Source organism: Peromyscus californicus, unplaced genomic scaffold, assembly GCF_007827085.1.
Source record: "Peromyscus californicus insignis strain IS unplaced genomic scaffold, ASM782708v3 Scaffold_7__1_contigs__length_154581171, whole genome shotgun sequence".
Classification (NCBI taxonomy): domain Eukaryota; kingdom Metazoa; phylum Chordata; class Mammalia; order Rodentia; family Cricetidae; genus Peromyscus; species Peromyscus californicus.
In genome coordinates this window covers 101,958,167-101,972,597 of record NW_026294595.1, presented here as the reverse complement: position 1 = coordinate 101,972,597, position 14,431 = coordinate 101,958,167, and the positions used below count along the sequence as shown (strand labels likewise).

At 53.6% G+C, this 14,431-nt stretch overlaps 1 protein-coding gene across 3 annotated transcripts in view; it reads left to right on the top strand.

Moving 5' to 3' along the window:
* Positions 1-3,507: 3,507 nt before the first annotated feature.
* Positions 3,508-14,431, top strand: part of Kcnip3 (potassium voltage-gated channel interacting protein 3) — a 72,560-nt gene continuing 61,636 nt past the window's right edge. Inside the window, exon 1 of one of the 3 annotated variants that reach the window (XM_052723080.1) lies at positions 3,508-3,687. In XM_052723080.1, coding sequence (XP_052579040.1) covers positions 3,670-3,687 — 18 coding nt within the window. In that variant the 5' untranslated portion in view covers positions 3,508-3,669. Of the gene's footprint in view, positions 3,688-4,072; positions 4,223-14,431 lie in introns of those variants that run through there. The other 2 variants (XM_052723079.1, XM_052723082.1) reach the window with 2 other exon arrangements.

The window sequence follows — 14,431 nt, the reverse complement described above, 5'->3', positions numbered from 1 at the left end:
TGCCTTTAGTACTTGGTTTAGAAAAGGACAGCACAGAGATTGGGTGTGGGGAAGATCCACCCAGAGCGATCTACCAAGGCTGGTGACACTCCAGTGCCCATCGGAATTCCCTGGGTCCAACCTGAGGTCCTGCTCAGGGTTGATCATAGACAGTGTCCCTCTTCCCACTGTCCAAGGGCCAAAACCATTTCCTTACCTCTTCAGGCCACGTACTGAGCGAGGAGGCTGGCAGCCAGCCTGAGGAAACAAAGCCTTTTCTCCTGGCAGCTAGTCCTTCCCTGCATATCTCAGATACGCCATGTGGAGTGCTTCACACTCTTCAGCCTCACAGACAATAATGAAATTGTAGACCTGGGTGAGGACAGAGGTGGAGTGATGGGGAGTGAGACCGATCCCAGTCCTGACTGCTGGGTGATAGGGAATTTAGGGTTGAGGCAGCCAAGCCCTCATCTGAACTGAGGGTAGCAAGGAGTCAGGGCCAGTGGAGACTTGAGGGAGGTTAGCTAAGGCCGAGGGTGAGGTGAGATGCCTTCCCTGCACTAAAGCCAGAAGGAAGAGGCATCGACAAGACCAAGAAGGTCAGCAAGGTAGCTCACTGGATAAGGGAGCTTGCTGCCAAGCCGGTGACTTGAATTTGCTCTCTAGGACCCACGTGGTTGGAGAACCAACTCCTACAAGTTATCCTTTGCCCACCACATGTGTACTGTGGCCCGTGCTCCCTTCCTGACCCCTTCAAAAAAGAGAGCAGGTGGGGTTCAGGGGGTTGCTGAAGTGTGGGGAATGTAGGGAACAGATGCTTCCTTCTCTCCTCCATAGGGTCACTGTTGGCCGTGTAAATGGCCGAGCTGAGGGAGGGCTACTGGTCCAAATGAAGGCTCCTGTGAGAGTTGGCATGGGACCACATTGGTTGGCCTGTTCCAGGCCTGGCGAAGGAACAGGCTTCAGGCAAAAGCAGGTGCATCTACCCCTGGGTGTTGGACACTCCTTGTTAGTCGTGATCCCCCAACCACATAACAGCCCTGTGAAAGATCCGACGCGGTCGGAAGGAAGGTCGCCAGCAATGGCTGGGCGTGAATCTGTAGGACATTTTCTTGATTCATGATTGATGTGAGAGGGCCCAGCACACTGGGGGCAGTGCCAGCCCTGGACAGGTGGGTGTGGCTTGTGGAAGAAAGCAGGCAGAGCAAGCCAGTAAGCAATGCTCACTCTTTCTTAGTTTCTGCTTCAGTTCCTGCCCTGACTTCCCTTCGGGATGAACTGGAAGCTGAAATAAACCCATTCCTCCCACAAGTTGCTTGTGGTTGTGGTTGTTTATCACAGCAACAGAAAGCCAACTAGGAACTAGAACTCTAGGCCCTGAGGACCCTTGGAGCTGCCCAGGACAGACAGAAGACGAGCCGTAACTCCACCAAACCCAGAAAGAAGCTGAACTGGAGACTGACCACCCACCCTCCCTGGGAGCAGGCCTCCTGTGTTCGGAAGCTCAGTTTGACCCCAGGGACCTCCACTTCAGGGCAGGTGTGCCGATCTGAGTGAGCCAAAGGAGAGGCCCAGCTGTGCTGTGTGGCCTAAAGGGACCAAGAACTGCTTCTGTTCCCCTCCCAGGAAGTGTCCTGGGCCTGCCGGGTTTCCATGTGGCTTGTGGCGAAAGAGATTTCAAGGATCTGAGGAAGGCAGTGGAAGTGACTCCAGGTGTTTGCTGTTGCAGGCTGGGTCCATCCGCTTCAGAGATTTGCAGCGTGGGAGGAAGGCTTTCCTAGGGCAATAGACGTTTTTGGAGCTCTTGTGAGACTAGACCCACCTCTGCCCAGTGGGGGCCTGAGAGATGTCCCTACCTGCTCTCCCAGTCCCTCTGCAAGGCCCAGACACAGAAGGGGCCTGAGGGAAAGATGTGAAGCTAGGTGCCCCTCAGAGCTAAGTCTGAGGGACCCGGGGAGGAAAGAATTAAACTTGAGCCTGGTATGGAGAGGTCATGAGCAAGAACTGAGAATGGGTCTAAAGACTCCAGCCAAGGTTCTTGATTGTAGTTGTGTGTGTGAACCTCTCTCCTGGATAGGAGGAAAGGGCCCCAGCTGGCTGAAGTGGCCCATGGCTGTGTCTTCAAATGTAATACAAAGAAGAAAACAGCCTCCTGAAGCTTGGAATCACCCCTCCCTCTTCCTCCTGCAAACTACACCCCACCACACCTCCAGGCCCACCTGAAGAAGCCACTGCTAAACCCCATCAGCCTAAGTATTGCCAAACCACCCTGGGCCTCCTTCGGCATCCTAAACCGATTTTGGGTCCAACGGACCTCCAAAGAATCTCTTCGGGGAAGTCAGCCCGTGCCCACGTGGCAGAGCAAGGCTGGGGTCCACTTGAGGAGGCCTGCTTTGGCTCTTTTTCATTCCTCCATCTTCCAGAGACCCTGGAAGGGCCCTGGAAATGTCTGGGGCACTGATTAAGTCCCTAAAAGAGCCCAAGGAAGAAAGAGGGTCAAGTGACTCCAGGCTCCTGGCAGGGCACAGATGCCTCATGCCTGTGTTTTATGAGGGGCACCTGCTGGGTAGCGACTGTAGGAGGGAGGTTGCTGGGCCCAGGAGGGGAGGACTCTGTTCTAGGCTTGCTCTGCCACAGCCTGTCACTCCCAAGGAATGCATCTCAGAGGAGTGGAATTTTGCCAAGGGTGCCGAGCAGAGACTTGTGGCTCCCCAGAAAGAGGGACAGACTTGGGCTGCTCAGAAGACCCTGCCTCCTCAGAGTGCCATGAGTAAGGCCTGGGCTGTGTAATAAGCAGTGTCCAAGTTGACCCCTGACTCTTGGACATATATAATGGGTAGGTAGAAAATTCCCCAGAGCTGGCTCTAAGTGAAAGAAACAGCCTGGATAGCTGGTTTGCCGGGTAGGCGAAGACTCGGCTTTTCTGAGCGTTACCAGTGATGGTAAATGAACACAGACTGAGATAATGACCCTTCTCTCAGGAACCCACTTGTGACTCCAAGACCTCAATCTGCCCTTCCTCGGGGAAACTTGCCTAATGCCAGGAAGACAGCTTGGAGGACTGGCCCTGACCTGGAAGCCTCTGGTCCTTGCCATCCCCTTTCCCAGAGAGCCCTCAGTCTGCTGCGTCCTTTACCCAGACTGAAGTCCTGATGCACAGATGACAGAACTGTCATCTCCCCTCTGGGGACAGGCTTCCTGCCTCCGGGGATCAACAGCCTCAGGGGTTTTGCCCCTGAGAGTCTGACAGCTGGAGCTAATTGGCTGACTCAATAAAAAGGGGGTGGGACAGGGTAGGAAGGGCAAGCTAGGGCTCCCGGGCTTTCTGGGAAGGAGGGACTGGCTCAGGCTCTGTTTCCATGGGAACCACTGGCACAGGCAGGCTCCTCAGGGCGCCAAAAAGGGAAACTTGGCGCAGGTTTCGGCACCTGGCTCCTGGTGGATTCCCTCAGAGATAAGAAAAAGCTCAAGAGCTTGTCTCCTATAGGGCAGGAAGGAGCCTTCCCGGGGATGCGCAGGACCCTTGATCCCTTCTTCCATCCCCAGATCCTACTCCAAGAGATCTAGGGAAGGTCCTGTGGCTGCCCAGAATCCCTGAATTTGGTCCCAGCCTCAGAGCCAGAGGACCGTAAAACTGGAGAAGTGTGAAGTGCTTGCTCCGGCTAGGAAGGTTTCCATGCTGCAAGGCCTATGAGGGATTTCACAGAGGTGACTACGGATGGGAGAGATCAGTAAGAAGTGGAAGGACCCTGGGAGTCACTTTAGTGATGTAATCCCAAGGGCTCCCCTTTTTGTCCTGGGCGGAGACTGGTGAGGGGGTAACCTCCCCGCTTCCCCTGTGACTAAGAAGGGTGGGAACGGACCATGTATTAGAGAGAGATGAGAGCCAGGAACAGACCCCGAGTGAGCTCTAGACAGGGGTACTGAGAGGCTGAGAGGCCAGGATTCGGAGCCCTGGAGAAAGAGAAACTGGGGGATGGAGGGACAAGGGGAGGGAGGAAGAAAGGGGAGAGGAGAGGGAGGAGAGAAGAGGCAGAGAGGTGGAGCTAAGACCCGGGAGGGAAATGGGGAGGGTGAAAGGAGTGGGCAGGGGGCGGGGGAGAAGCCTCCAGTGACAGTTGCGTCTGGGTCCAAGCAAACATGAGGCAGCTGCCAGCCCGACCAGGCAGTCTGGCTTGTTCGGGCTGCAAAGCGGGAAGGCTGGTGACAGTCCCCTTCAGCAGCGGAGATGCAGAGGGCCAAGGTAGGCGCTGAGGGGGCTGGGGCCTTGCCTGGACCTGGGGGAATCTGGTGCTTGGGTGTTGCTCTTGGGTCTTTACAGTGTTTCTAGCGCCTTTTTCCTTGATCCCTACCCCTGCTGACCCCAATAAGGGAAAGTAATGGTTGGGAGCATCCTGGCTGGGAGGCTGGAGTCCTGTGGCTCTTTGGGATGCAAGAAGCTCTGGATGATTTAGGCAGAAGAGAAGCTTGAGGTTAGCTCCGTGGCTGGTCCTGTTCAAGTAGGTCCCTGGAGGAGGAGCCAGGGTCGCTGACCCTGAACCTAGCCTCATAGTCCTTAACAAGACAGAGGAGCATGGAGAGGGGTGTCTTTGGGGGGTGGGGGTAGCCAATGAGTGCAGCTTTCAAGGATTTCATTATCCTTCAGTTAGTGAATGAAGACCCCCTTCTTCTTAAAGTGGCGTGAGACCCACCCCCCCCCAATAAGGCCACAAGCAGCTCCACCTCCATGGGGCTGTTGGGAGACTGAGAGAGAGGGGAGGCAAAGAGGCACCAGACACAGAGTTCATGAAATAGTTGCGAGGCGAGGGGAAGGATGGAGCCAAGAAAAATCAGCTGTGCCCCAGCTTAGCGTTGACCCTCAGAGAGTCTGGCCTGGAGCCCAGCATGCTGCCCACAAGTCCAGGATGGTCTTTCTTAGGAGGAGGAAGGACCAGATCCAGGTCCAGTTGAACACCCCAAATAAGGAAATCAAGGTCTTATAAGAAGAATAGACATTGGCCTGGCATCTGGCAGTCTCTCCTCCCAAGAGATGGCTTCCTGCCCCCCACTTCCCATGAGGACAAGCAGCCCAGAGAGGGCTGGGGGACTGGTTTCAGGCAATACTGCCCCAGAGTCCAGGATACCATCCCTGTCCTGTCTGGTCCATTACCCAGGATACCCAGAAGAATCAGCAGATGAGACAAAACCTTTTGAGCACCAGAGCAGGGCACCTTGAAAGGTACTGTCCTTCTTGTCACAAGTGTCCCTAGCAACCTCTGGACTGGCAGGGGAGAGGCGTCAACAGCCCTCTGCCCCAGACTCATGTGCACACTCAGATCACAAGCGTACTGCGTGCAGCACGGGCTGTGTGCATCCACACACATTGGTGTGAGCGCAGACCTCACAGACATGTAAGCACAGTCACATATACCCTGTGACTGCCGCCCGCCCCCAGCGCCAGGCAGTGGGACTCTGTGTGTCCACAGATACAGGGATTTCTACAGCCTTGTGTATGTAGATGTGCACACAGCTGGCTCTTAATTTCCAGATGTCTCTCTGGGACCTTAACTACCACTAACCTTACCAGAATGAGTGGCAGAGTCAGTGGTCAGAGTCCCACAGTCCATCTGGCCATTCCCTTGGCCATTGTGACCTGTACTATGCCCCAAATTGGCTCCTGGGAACCCATGTAGCTCATCATCTAATGCCAGTCCCTGGATTCCTATGCGTAACCTGGTCCACAGAAATGGTGATCCTGGGTGAAGTCCCCACTGACCCTTACCAGCAGGAGATCATGAGACAAGCTTTGTCCCTAGTGACAGAAGGCACATGAACTGGCGTAGGCTGAGAGTTGGTCCCATGTCAAAGCCAATAGCCGCCCTCAAGTTCTGCCACTGCCTTCTCCCCACACATACCCCCCAGCCGTTTCTTTACTGGCGTTCACTTGGCCCTGAAGATCGGGTGCTATCATCTTCATTCTAATGCTACCAAAGCTCAGAGTGGGCACTGACCACAATGCCAAGCCTCCTGAGCCAGACCCTGGGTCGGGCGGAGCGAGCCAACAGCATCCAGGTTCTGAGGTGGCAAGGTGTCTGTCCTCATGGATCAGTTTGGCCCTGGGAGCCTCTCCAGCATCTTGCAAGATGGGCTTTGGTTTGTCCTGTTTGAAAAGGCAATCACTGGGAACCCAGACAGGGTAGGGAGGAAGTAGCCCTGAAGGGCCGCCCTTCCCTCTAAGCCAGTGTCCTCAGGCAGCCCAGCAAGCAGTTCTTGGTATTGTTCTTACTCAACAGGAGAGGAACAGAGGCGGGGCCTAGACTGCAATTCATGCTGGAACTGGATTTGAACTCTGTCTGCCACAGCACAGGCCCTAAGCACTGGGTGGGGGTGGGAGGCCGGAAAAGACTCCAGGGGAGAGGGGCTCGCCTTTATCCAAGCAGCCAATGAGGGTTGACTCTAGAGTTTGTGACCTGTCTGTACCCTTAGCCTGCTACTTAGTGGCATAAGTGGGACTCTGCCCTAGCCGTGACCCACACCTGCGTTAGCCCCTCCTTCCCTTTCAGGACTGTGGATCCAGATGTGTGAAGGAAAGAACCCAAGCTCTCCTCCCTCCTCCTTTCTTTTCTGTTTCTTATAGCCCAAGCGGGCTTTGCTATGTGCCAGAGGATGACCTTGAACTCCTGATCCCCTGCCTCTACCTCCTGAGCAGTGGGATTACAGATGTGCGCCACTATACCCAGTTCACGCAGGGGCTAAAACCCAGGGCTTCGTCCACACCAGATTAAGCGTTCTAGCGACTTAGCTCACCTCAGCCCAGTCCCCGTTCCTTATCCTCACCTCCCTCAAAAGTGGAGAGCTGTTTAGCTTACTCGGGCTGCCTTTAGGGGCACCCTCTGCTCCCTCGGCCCCCTGGTCCTCACTGGGATTCTCAGGAGTAGTTGCAGGCTCCCAGATATGACTTCTGTGAGGGCTTTCAAGGCAGAGGAGGAGGAGGGGAAGAGCTTCTGCCCTGACCAGCCCTGCCCCATCAGTCGGGAAGTGTGCACAGTGTGGGTGACTCAGAGTGCTCCCCCAGCTCCCAGCCCCAGATGACTGATGTTCCCCCCCCCTTGAACAGGTGCATCTGTCAGCTGTGATCAGCCCACATCCCAGAACACCACAGAGCAGCCACGTGACAGTGCCAGAGCTGGAGCGGAGGGGAGGGGGGAGTTGGCAAGGCCAGGGCCAGCCCAGAGGGGCCTGTCCCTTGGCTCTCCCACCCTGGCCTGTCACAACATTCTGCCCAGCTGCCCTTCCATCAGGCTTGGGCTCCACTCACACTCCGTGAGGCAGGACAGAGACACTAGACAGAAGGCATCATCTCCAGCCCTGTCACCCCTGCCTTTCCCTGCCTCCAGCGTATGGGTGACTTCTGGGACAAAGAGGAGATCCTTTCCTCTGGTTCCACGCCCATGTCAGGCCTTGTGGTAAAAGCCTCTCTCCAGACAGGCTCTCAGGGCAGTGGTCCTGGGCAACTCAATTCTAGCTAGGGCTCTGTCGCCATGCCACTGAAGCAAACTTCCCCTTCTCTGGGCCCCCAACTTCCCGCTGGGAACTAGGCTATGCCCATAGCCACTGCCTGGGCCCCAGATGGGCTCAGGCCCTTGTGTTGTCCTATGGGCAATACCATACTGCAACTCTGTCCAATGTCCCATAAGTATATAGAAAAGCCACTGGCCAGTCGGCACCTATCCTCACTATTTGGTACTAGAGAGTCCTGGCTGCAGAGGAAGTGGCTTGGTGAGGGCTCAGGGCTGCCCCTGTGGTCTGTGAGCCCTGGCTCTGTATCAGATGGGGCTGGGATCAGCTCTAACTCCTTTATATATCAGCTGTGTGATCACAGACAAGCTACTTCGCCCCTCTGTGCCCAGGTTCTCATATCACCAATCTCCTAGAAGGATAAAATCTTTTACTAACACATGTAGCCTGGACCTTGCATGTCTGGTTGCTGGAGTATAACCAAAGAAGGCATCCTGACAGAGACGGGTTACCAATGAGCAGCTTAAGTCAACCCGAGTTAATGGAGTGTCCTCATTGTCAAGGACTGGGGAGCTCTTGTCCTGGGAAGTTAGCAGGTACCAGACACAAGGCCAGGACAGCTCAGTTCTGTCCTCTGCTGCTGCAACACCTTGAATCTAAGGCCCAGGGATCTGTACATATACATGTGTGCACATGTGCAGGTATGTACCTCCCAGTATGTATGTGCACGCTCCCACCTTCAGGGACATGTGCCTGTCTCAGCCTCCCCTGCCAGGATGAACTACCCGGCTCACATCTGTCTGTGCCCAGGAGTGGGCGGAGAACTTAGGCTCTCAGAGCTCCCCAGTCCCTGGGGGCCTGCATGACACATCACCCACCACTGCTTGCTGCCATCTGTCCCATTCGATGGAAATAGAGCAAACAACAACCAGTGGGTGCTGGCTGAGCCAGCATGCATCTAGGCAGTCCGTCTAAAAGGAGGGGTGCAGGTTCACCCCACATCTGTCTCAGACCCTAGCCTCAGGACAGTCTTCATGGAAAGCACCCATCCCCTGTCAAGGCCCCAGAATTTCTGTCTGGTGGGATGAGTACTCTAACCCTTAGCTGCACTTCTAATTTACAGAGTAGAGGTTTGGGGTTTGGGTTGTTTGGTTTTTAATAAAAACGAGCAGCCAGTCGATGCGGTCCCCAGGCAGCAGACCCCTCCTGACCAGGTGGGGACGGTCACTTAGCTCTCCAGGCACAATGTTCCCGAGTTTAGGTTTTGGGGGGTCGCTCTTTACTGCCTTGCACAAGCAACACAGCCCCTAACTCGGACCCAGGAAGACAGTGATAATTGCCATGGTGGGGTGGGGAGGCTTGTTTGTGTGCATTACCTCACCTATATTTCCTCCGGGAAGGCATACCGTGATCCCTATCTGCAGATGAAGAAACTGAGGCTTAGGGTACTTGGTCCAGGATCACCCAGTGAGGACATAGGGGCCCAGCATTCAAGTCTCCAGCTGACTGGCCATGGGCCTCTTCCCTCTGCACTCCGCTGCCTGAAATAACTCCAGCCTGTCCCCAATCCCCTCAGCAAGGTGTGGCCTCTGCACCAGCATCCAGTGTGTCCTGGTCGCTTTTAGAAAACTTCTCACTGCTCTTTCTACCCATAAGGCAGTGTGCTTGCTTTTGTGGTATGTGTGTGTGTGTGTGTGTGTGTGTGTGTGTGTGTGTGTGTGTGTGTGTGAATGCACTTTGCATGCACATTTATGCCTAAGATATACCTCTGGAGAACTGCTAGATATTTTAATAGAAACGTGTCAGAACTCTCCACAGCCTTTAGCCATGCAGCATTTGGCTAGCATATCCCCACTGGATGCCTCTACCAATCTTTCCCAGGCTGATATTTGGGATTCTCTGGGGCCAGGGACTATACTAGCTGCCAAAGTTCTCACCTTTGGGCACCGAAATAGTCTGACTCCATCTTCTTGCTAGACAGACCCTCACAGGAGAAGGTGTTCCCTGCAAATCATGAGCAGTGTGCAGGACAGCTGCCCCATGGGCACCATAGCTTTCAGGGAACCTGTGTGGGGTGAGGACCCACATAGTAGGGTATTGGGGTCGAGGGGCTGATGTGGTGAGAACTCTTGGGACAACAATATCTAGTGCCTAGCTGGACCACTATCAGGGTAGATAGAGGCATGAGGGGCACGCTGCTACCTCTGTCTCCATGGGAACAGGTTTCTGATCCTAACATCACTGCCCACACCTCAGCACATCCTAAACATCTGGCGTTCACCTCTCCACTCCATTCCACATGCACAGGTACGCAGGTCAGGGTACAACCTTTGGAAGTCACTTCTTTTCTTTACCAAATCCCCAGGATTGGCCACAAGTGCGTCCACCACTAAGCTGTCACATCAGCAAAGGAAGCTTTTACTGAGCTAAGTACAGTGAGAAAGGACAGAGACCCCACGTCCACTTTGCCCAGTTTTCCTAGAGAAAACTCCCACAATACCATTTTGGGCCTGGTGGCACATGTCTACAATCTCGGTACCTGGGGGGTAGAAGCAGAAGGATCAGGAGTACACTGTGAATTTGATGCCAGCCTGAGATATATGAGACCCTGGCAAAAAAAGAAAGAAAGAAAGAAAGAAAGAAAGAAAGAGAGAGAGAGAGAGAGAGAGAGAGAGAGAGAGAGAGAGAGAGAGAGAAAGAAAGAAAGAAAGAAAGAAAGAAAGAAAGAAAGAAAGAAAGAAAGAGAAAGAAAGAAAGAAAGAAAACAAAGAAAAAAACTAGTACAAGCTGGGTGTGTATCAAAGACCTTTAATCCTCAAGAGGCAGAGCCAGGTGAATTGGTGAATTTGGGGCTAGCCAGGTCTAAATAGTGAGACCCTATTTAAAAAAAAACAAACAAACCCAACTAGCACAATATCCTAGCCATGATATGGACACTGATGCAGGCACCAATGTCATTCAAACCGCCCCAGTGTCGTGTGTGTGTGTGTGTGTGTGTGTGTGTGTGTGTGTGTGTGTGTGTGTGTGTTAGAATGTTGTCAACTGTAGTTCACGTATCCATTCATCATCACTGCCATCAAGGTACACAACATACCCAACAAGGGAGCTCTGTCCCCAGAGGTCCTTCTGGTTTACCTTTTTGTAACCACACTTTTCTTCTCCCCCTGCCCTTCCCCCCATCTGATTCTTGGCCTTTTAATCCGCTCTCCATTGCTAACAGGCTGTCACTTCAGAATGCTATGTAAATAGACTCACGCGGCATGTGACCTTTCAGGATTGGCTTTTTTGTTTAGCTTAATTCTGAGTCTTCATCTGAGTTGTGATGAGTGTCCAGGTCCTCTCTTCTCAAGGTTTGGAATTTCTGGGACAACTCTGGCACCTTGGTTTCTTCGTTCCTCCACTGTGGAGGGACATCTGGCTGCTTCCAATCTGGGGCTCTTACAAATAAAACTACCATGAATATTCAGTTAGAAGTTTTTGTTTGAACATAAATTTTCAACCACCTGGGACAAACACCCAAGCGTGTAATTGCCAGGCTATGTGTTCGCTCTATTGGCCAAGGACCTTCGAGCTGTTCTGCAGAGCGGCTGAAGCATTCTGTTTTCCCAGCGGCCAGGCCGTGGCGGCCCAGGGTCCCTCCCCATCTGCACAGCTCTTCGGTCGCTATTTTTTTTATTTCAGGCCTGATTGTTTTTAATGTGTTTATTTGCGTGTGTGTGTGTGTGTGTGTGTGTGTGTGTGTGTGTGTGTGTAAGTAGGTGTCAGAGGACAATCTGTGGAGTCGGTTCTCTCCTTCCACCTTTGTGTGGGTTGTAGAAATCAAAATCAAACTCGGGGCGTCAGGCTTGTGCTGTAGGTGGTTGAGCCACTGAGCATCCTGCTGGCTCTCCTGGTGGTTTTCAATGGGCATTTCCCTGGCGGCAGAAGATGGCATTCCCCAGAGGCTATGTACCATCTCTTTTCCCTTTGGTGACATGTCTGTGCGTTTTTCTTCTGGATGGATTGTCCTTTTACTGTGGAGTTTATAAAGTGAGGGGCTCCGGGTACCAGGCCCTATGACAGAAAGAACAATTTACACAGGTACACACACACACACACACACACACACACACACACACACACACACACACACACAGGAGTAGTCTCAGAGCTGACCTTTCTGGAGTGACCTGAGAAGGCAGAATAATAAGCTATAGTCCGTATATACTCTGTTGCTGCAGGGAGATGTAGCAACAGACTGAGATGGAGGCACATGGGAGTGACCTAGTTAGAACAGTGCTCCAGGGGCCTGACCCCTGAGTGTGGCCTTGAGCATCCAGGGGACAAGTGTCCAGTGCAGGGATCCGCAGATGCCCAGGCAGAGCTGTGGAGAGAGGCAGCCTGTGAGGAGCAGAATGAGCTGGGGGCAGGCACATAACATGGTTTGATCTGCAGAGTGACAGGAAGCCATCAGGGATGCCAAGCGGGGGCAAACAGATGTTTCACTTCTGCCCCACTGTCCTCACTGATCCAGCAGCCCTCACTCTGTCCCCTCCCCTCACAGAAGCCCGGAAGGGTGAGGGGGCAGTGGGGTCACCTCCCTCCCCTCGATGCCTTTGAGCCTGGGAGGCAAGAAGAGGGTGTCAGAAGAGCTATTTAACATTCCTGGGCAGCTCAATCAGACCCTCTCCCAGACAGACAAGTGTCAAATATTCATGAGGATGACCCGTGCTCACCCCTCCCCGCTCCTGGCTCCCTCACAGTGTGCTGGGCCCAGGCCACGGGCTTGACTCCTCTGTGGGGAGGTATGGACAGGCTGGCTCCATTCCTCTGCTCTTCCTTCTCTTCAGAGATCTCTGCTACCTCAAGACGGGAAAGTGTCACAGCCCTTGTCCAGAGAGGCTCAAAGAAAGAATTCTGGCCACCCATCCAGACAGAGGAATCCAGTCCAGGTGTCCAGACATCACTCTGACTCTCTGCCAGGAAGAAATATGGCACCACGACCCCCTAGCCCAGGGCGTTCATGAACAGTTGCTTTTGGAGACTATAGATCTGATTAGGGAGCTTGGGGAGCCCAACCCCCACCTTCTGAAATCTCTCCAGGGACCTAGTCCCATGAACCTTTGGAAGCCTGTGGCCAAGATTACCCAAACTTTGGAGCCAGAATGCCATGTTACAGTGTGGTATGTCCCCAAACTCCTCGTGGATTAGTTTTCTTGCCTGTAAAAATGGTGGCGCGAGCTACCTGTCCGGGTTGTGACGACCTGATGACCTGAGCTCAGCCCAGCATGCACTGAGGGGTCTCAGCCTGCCCTGTGGGGGACATCCCAGGGTCCACCACGCCTATCTAGGATTTGAGAGAAAAATCTACAGGTGCCAGTGCTTCAGGTGGGGGCAGGGGTGAGTGGGGGTGGGGCTTATGACGAGTAAGAGTGACCCTGTTAGCGGTTTTGAGGATCTCGGTTTCTTTTCCCCTCCCCAGTGCAGAGTCCCGAGCAATGAATTCATGAAATAATGAAACACCAGCTGCCCGACCCACCCCGCCCCCGCTCCTTGACCAACATACCGATTTTATTCATCGAGGCCATTTCTCTCCTGAATGAGATAGTTAATAATGTAGAAGGTGCCCCTGACCCAGCCAGGGCATGGTGTGTGTGTGTGTGTGTGTGTGTGTGTGTGTGTGTGTGTGTGTGTGTGAGCACGTGCCTGCGTGTGGATCTGTGTATGCGTGCATGCGTACATATACGTGTGTTTGAATATGCAAGCGAGTAAGCACAAGATGTAGGGAGATGCCTCCTTGCACCTCCCTGGCACCCCCTTCCCTTCACACCAATGTTCCTCACTGCCAAGTGAGCCTTGGAGAAGGGGAGGAATGTCGGGGTGTTGCTGAGGGTATGATGGGGTGACTGCTATGAGCCAAGACCATACCTGTCCCATTGCAGGAGACAGGGCGTAGACAAAGCAAAGCAGACCCCCAGAGGGGCTGTCATGGCTGCCACCTGCCACCACTAGGGACTGATGATGACGGACAGTTGGACAGCCAGGACTGAAGGGCAGTATTACTCGAGGCGAACAAATGTCTCTGCTCTGAATCCTCCACAGTGGCTCCAGGCTGACCGTTTCTGATTCACACCTATTCAAATTCAGTTCCCACTATCTCTCAGCAACCCCCAGGGCCCCCTAATCGGCTGGCCAGACGGCCGGCCGGCCACGCACATGCTTTTTTAGGTCCTCGAGTTTGGTGGGTGTTCTAGGTGGTCACACAGATTTTTATCTACCCTCAGCTCATTTCCAGGTGAAAACTCAGACCCCAAAAGGCCCTTTGCTAGGACAAGGGAGTGCTCCGACCTCACTGTGGCTCCTGTGTGAACCTGCTCTCTTCTCTGGGCTTCAGTCGGTTCTCTAAGGAACTATTCAGCTCTGGCAGCCTAGCTTGTGGAGGGGCGAGCTTAAGATGAACAAGTCTGGGCTCACTTCTCTGGAACCTTCTCCTGGGGACCCACCCTATGCCAGAGCCTGAGTGCAGAATGGAAAGAAACCATGGAGCGATGGTGGGCAACAGAACTCTCTCTCTCTCTCTCTCTCTCTCTCTCTCTCTCTCTCTCTCTCTCTCTCTCTCTGTATGTGTGTATGTGTGTGTGTGTGTGTATGTGTGTATGTGTGTGTGTGTATGTGTGTGTTTGTGTATGTGTGTATGTGTGTATGTGTGTGTGTGTATGTGTGTGTGTATGTGTGTATGTGTGTGTGTATGTGTGTGTGTGTATGTGTGTGTGTGTATGTGTGTGTGTGTATGTGTGTGTGTGTGTGTGTGTGTGTGTGTGTGTGTAGGGGGTCCTCCAACCAGCACTGCTGTAGCCCCATAGAGCTGGCTCCAGATGGGGTTAGGACTGGCCTCACCCAGGATATCAGAGTGGGCTACAGAATCTTCTGGAGGTCCCCACAGGGAGCCTGCATTAACCCCTCCATGTCTATTCCC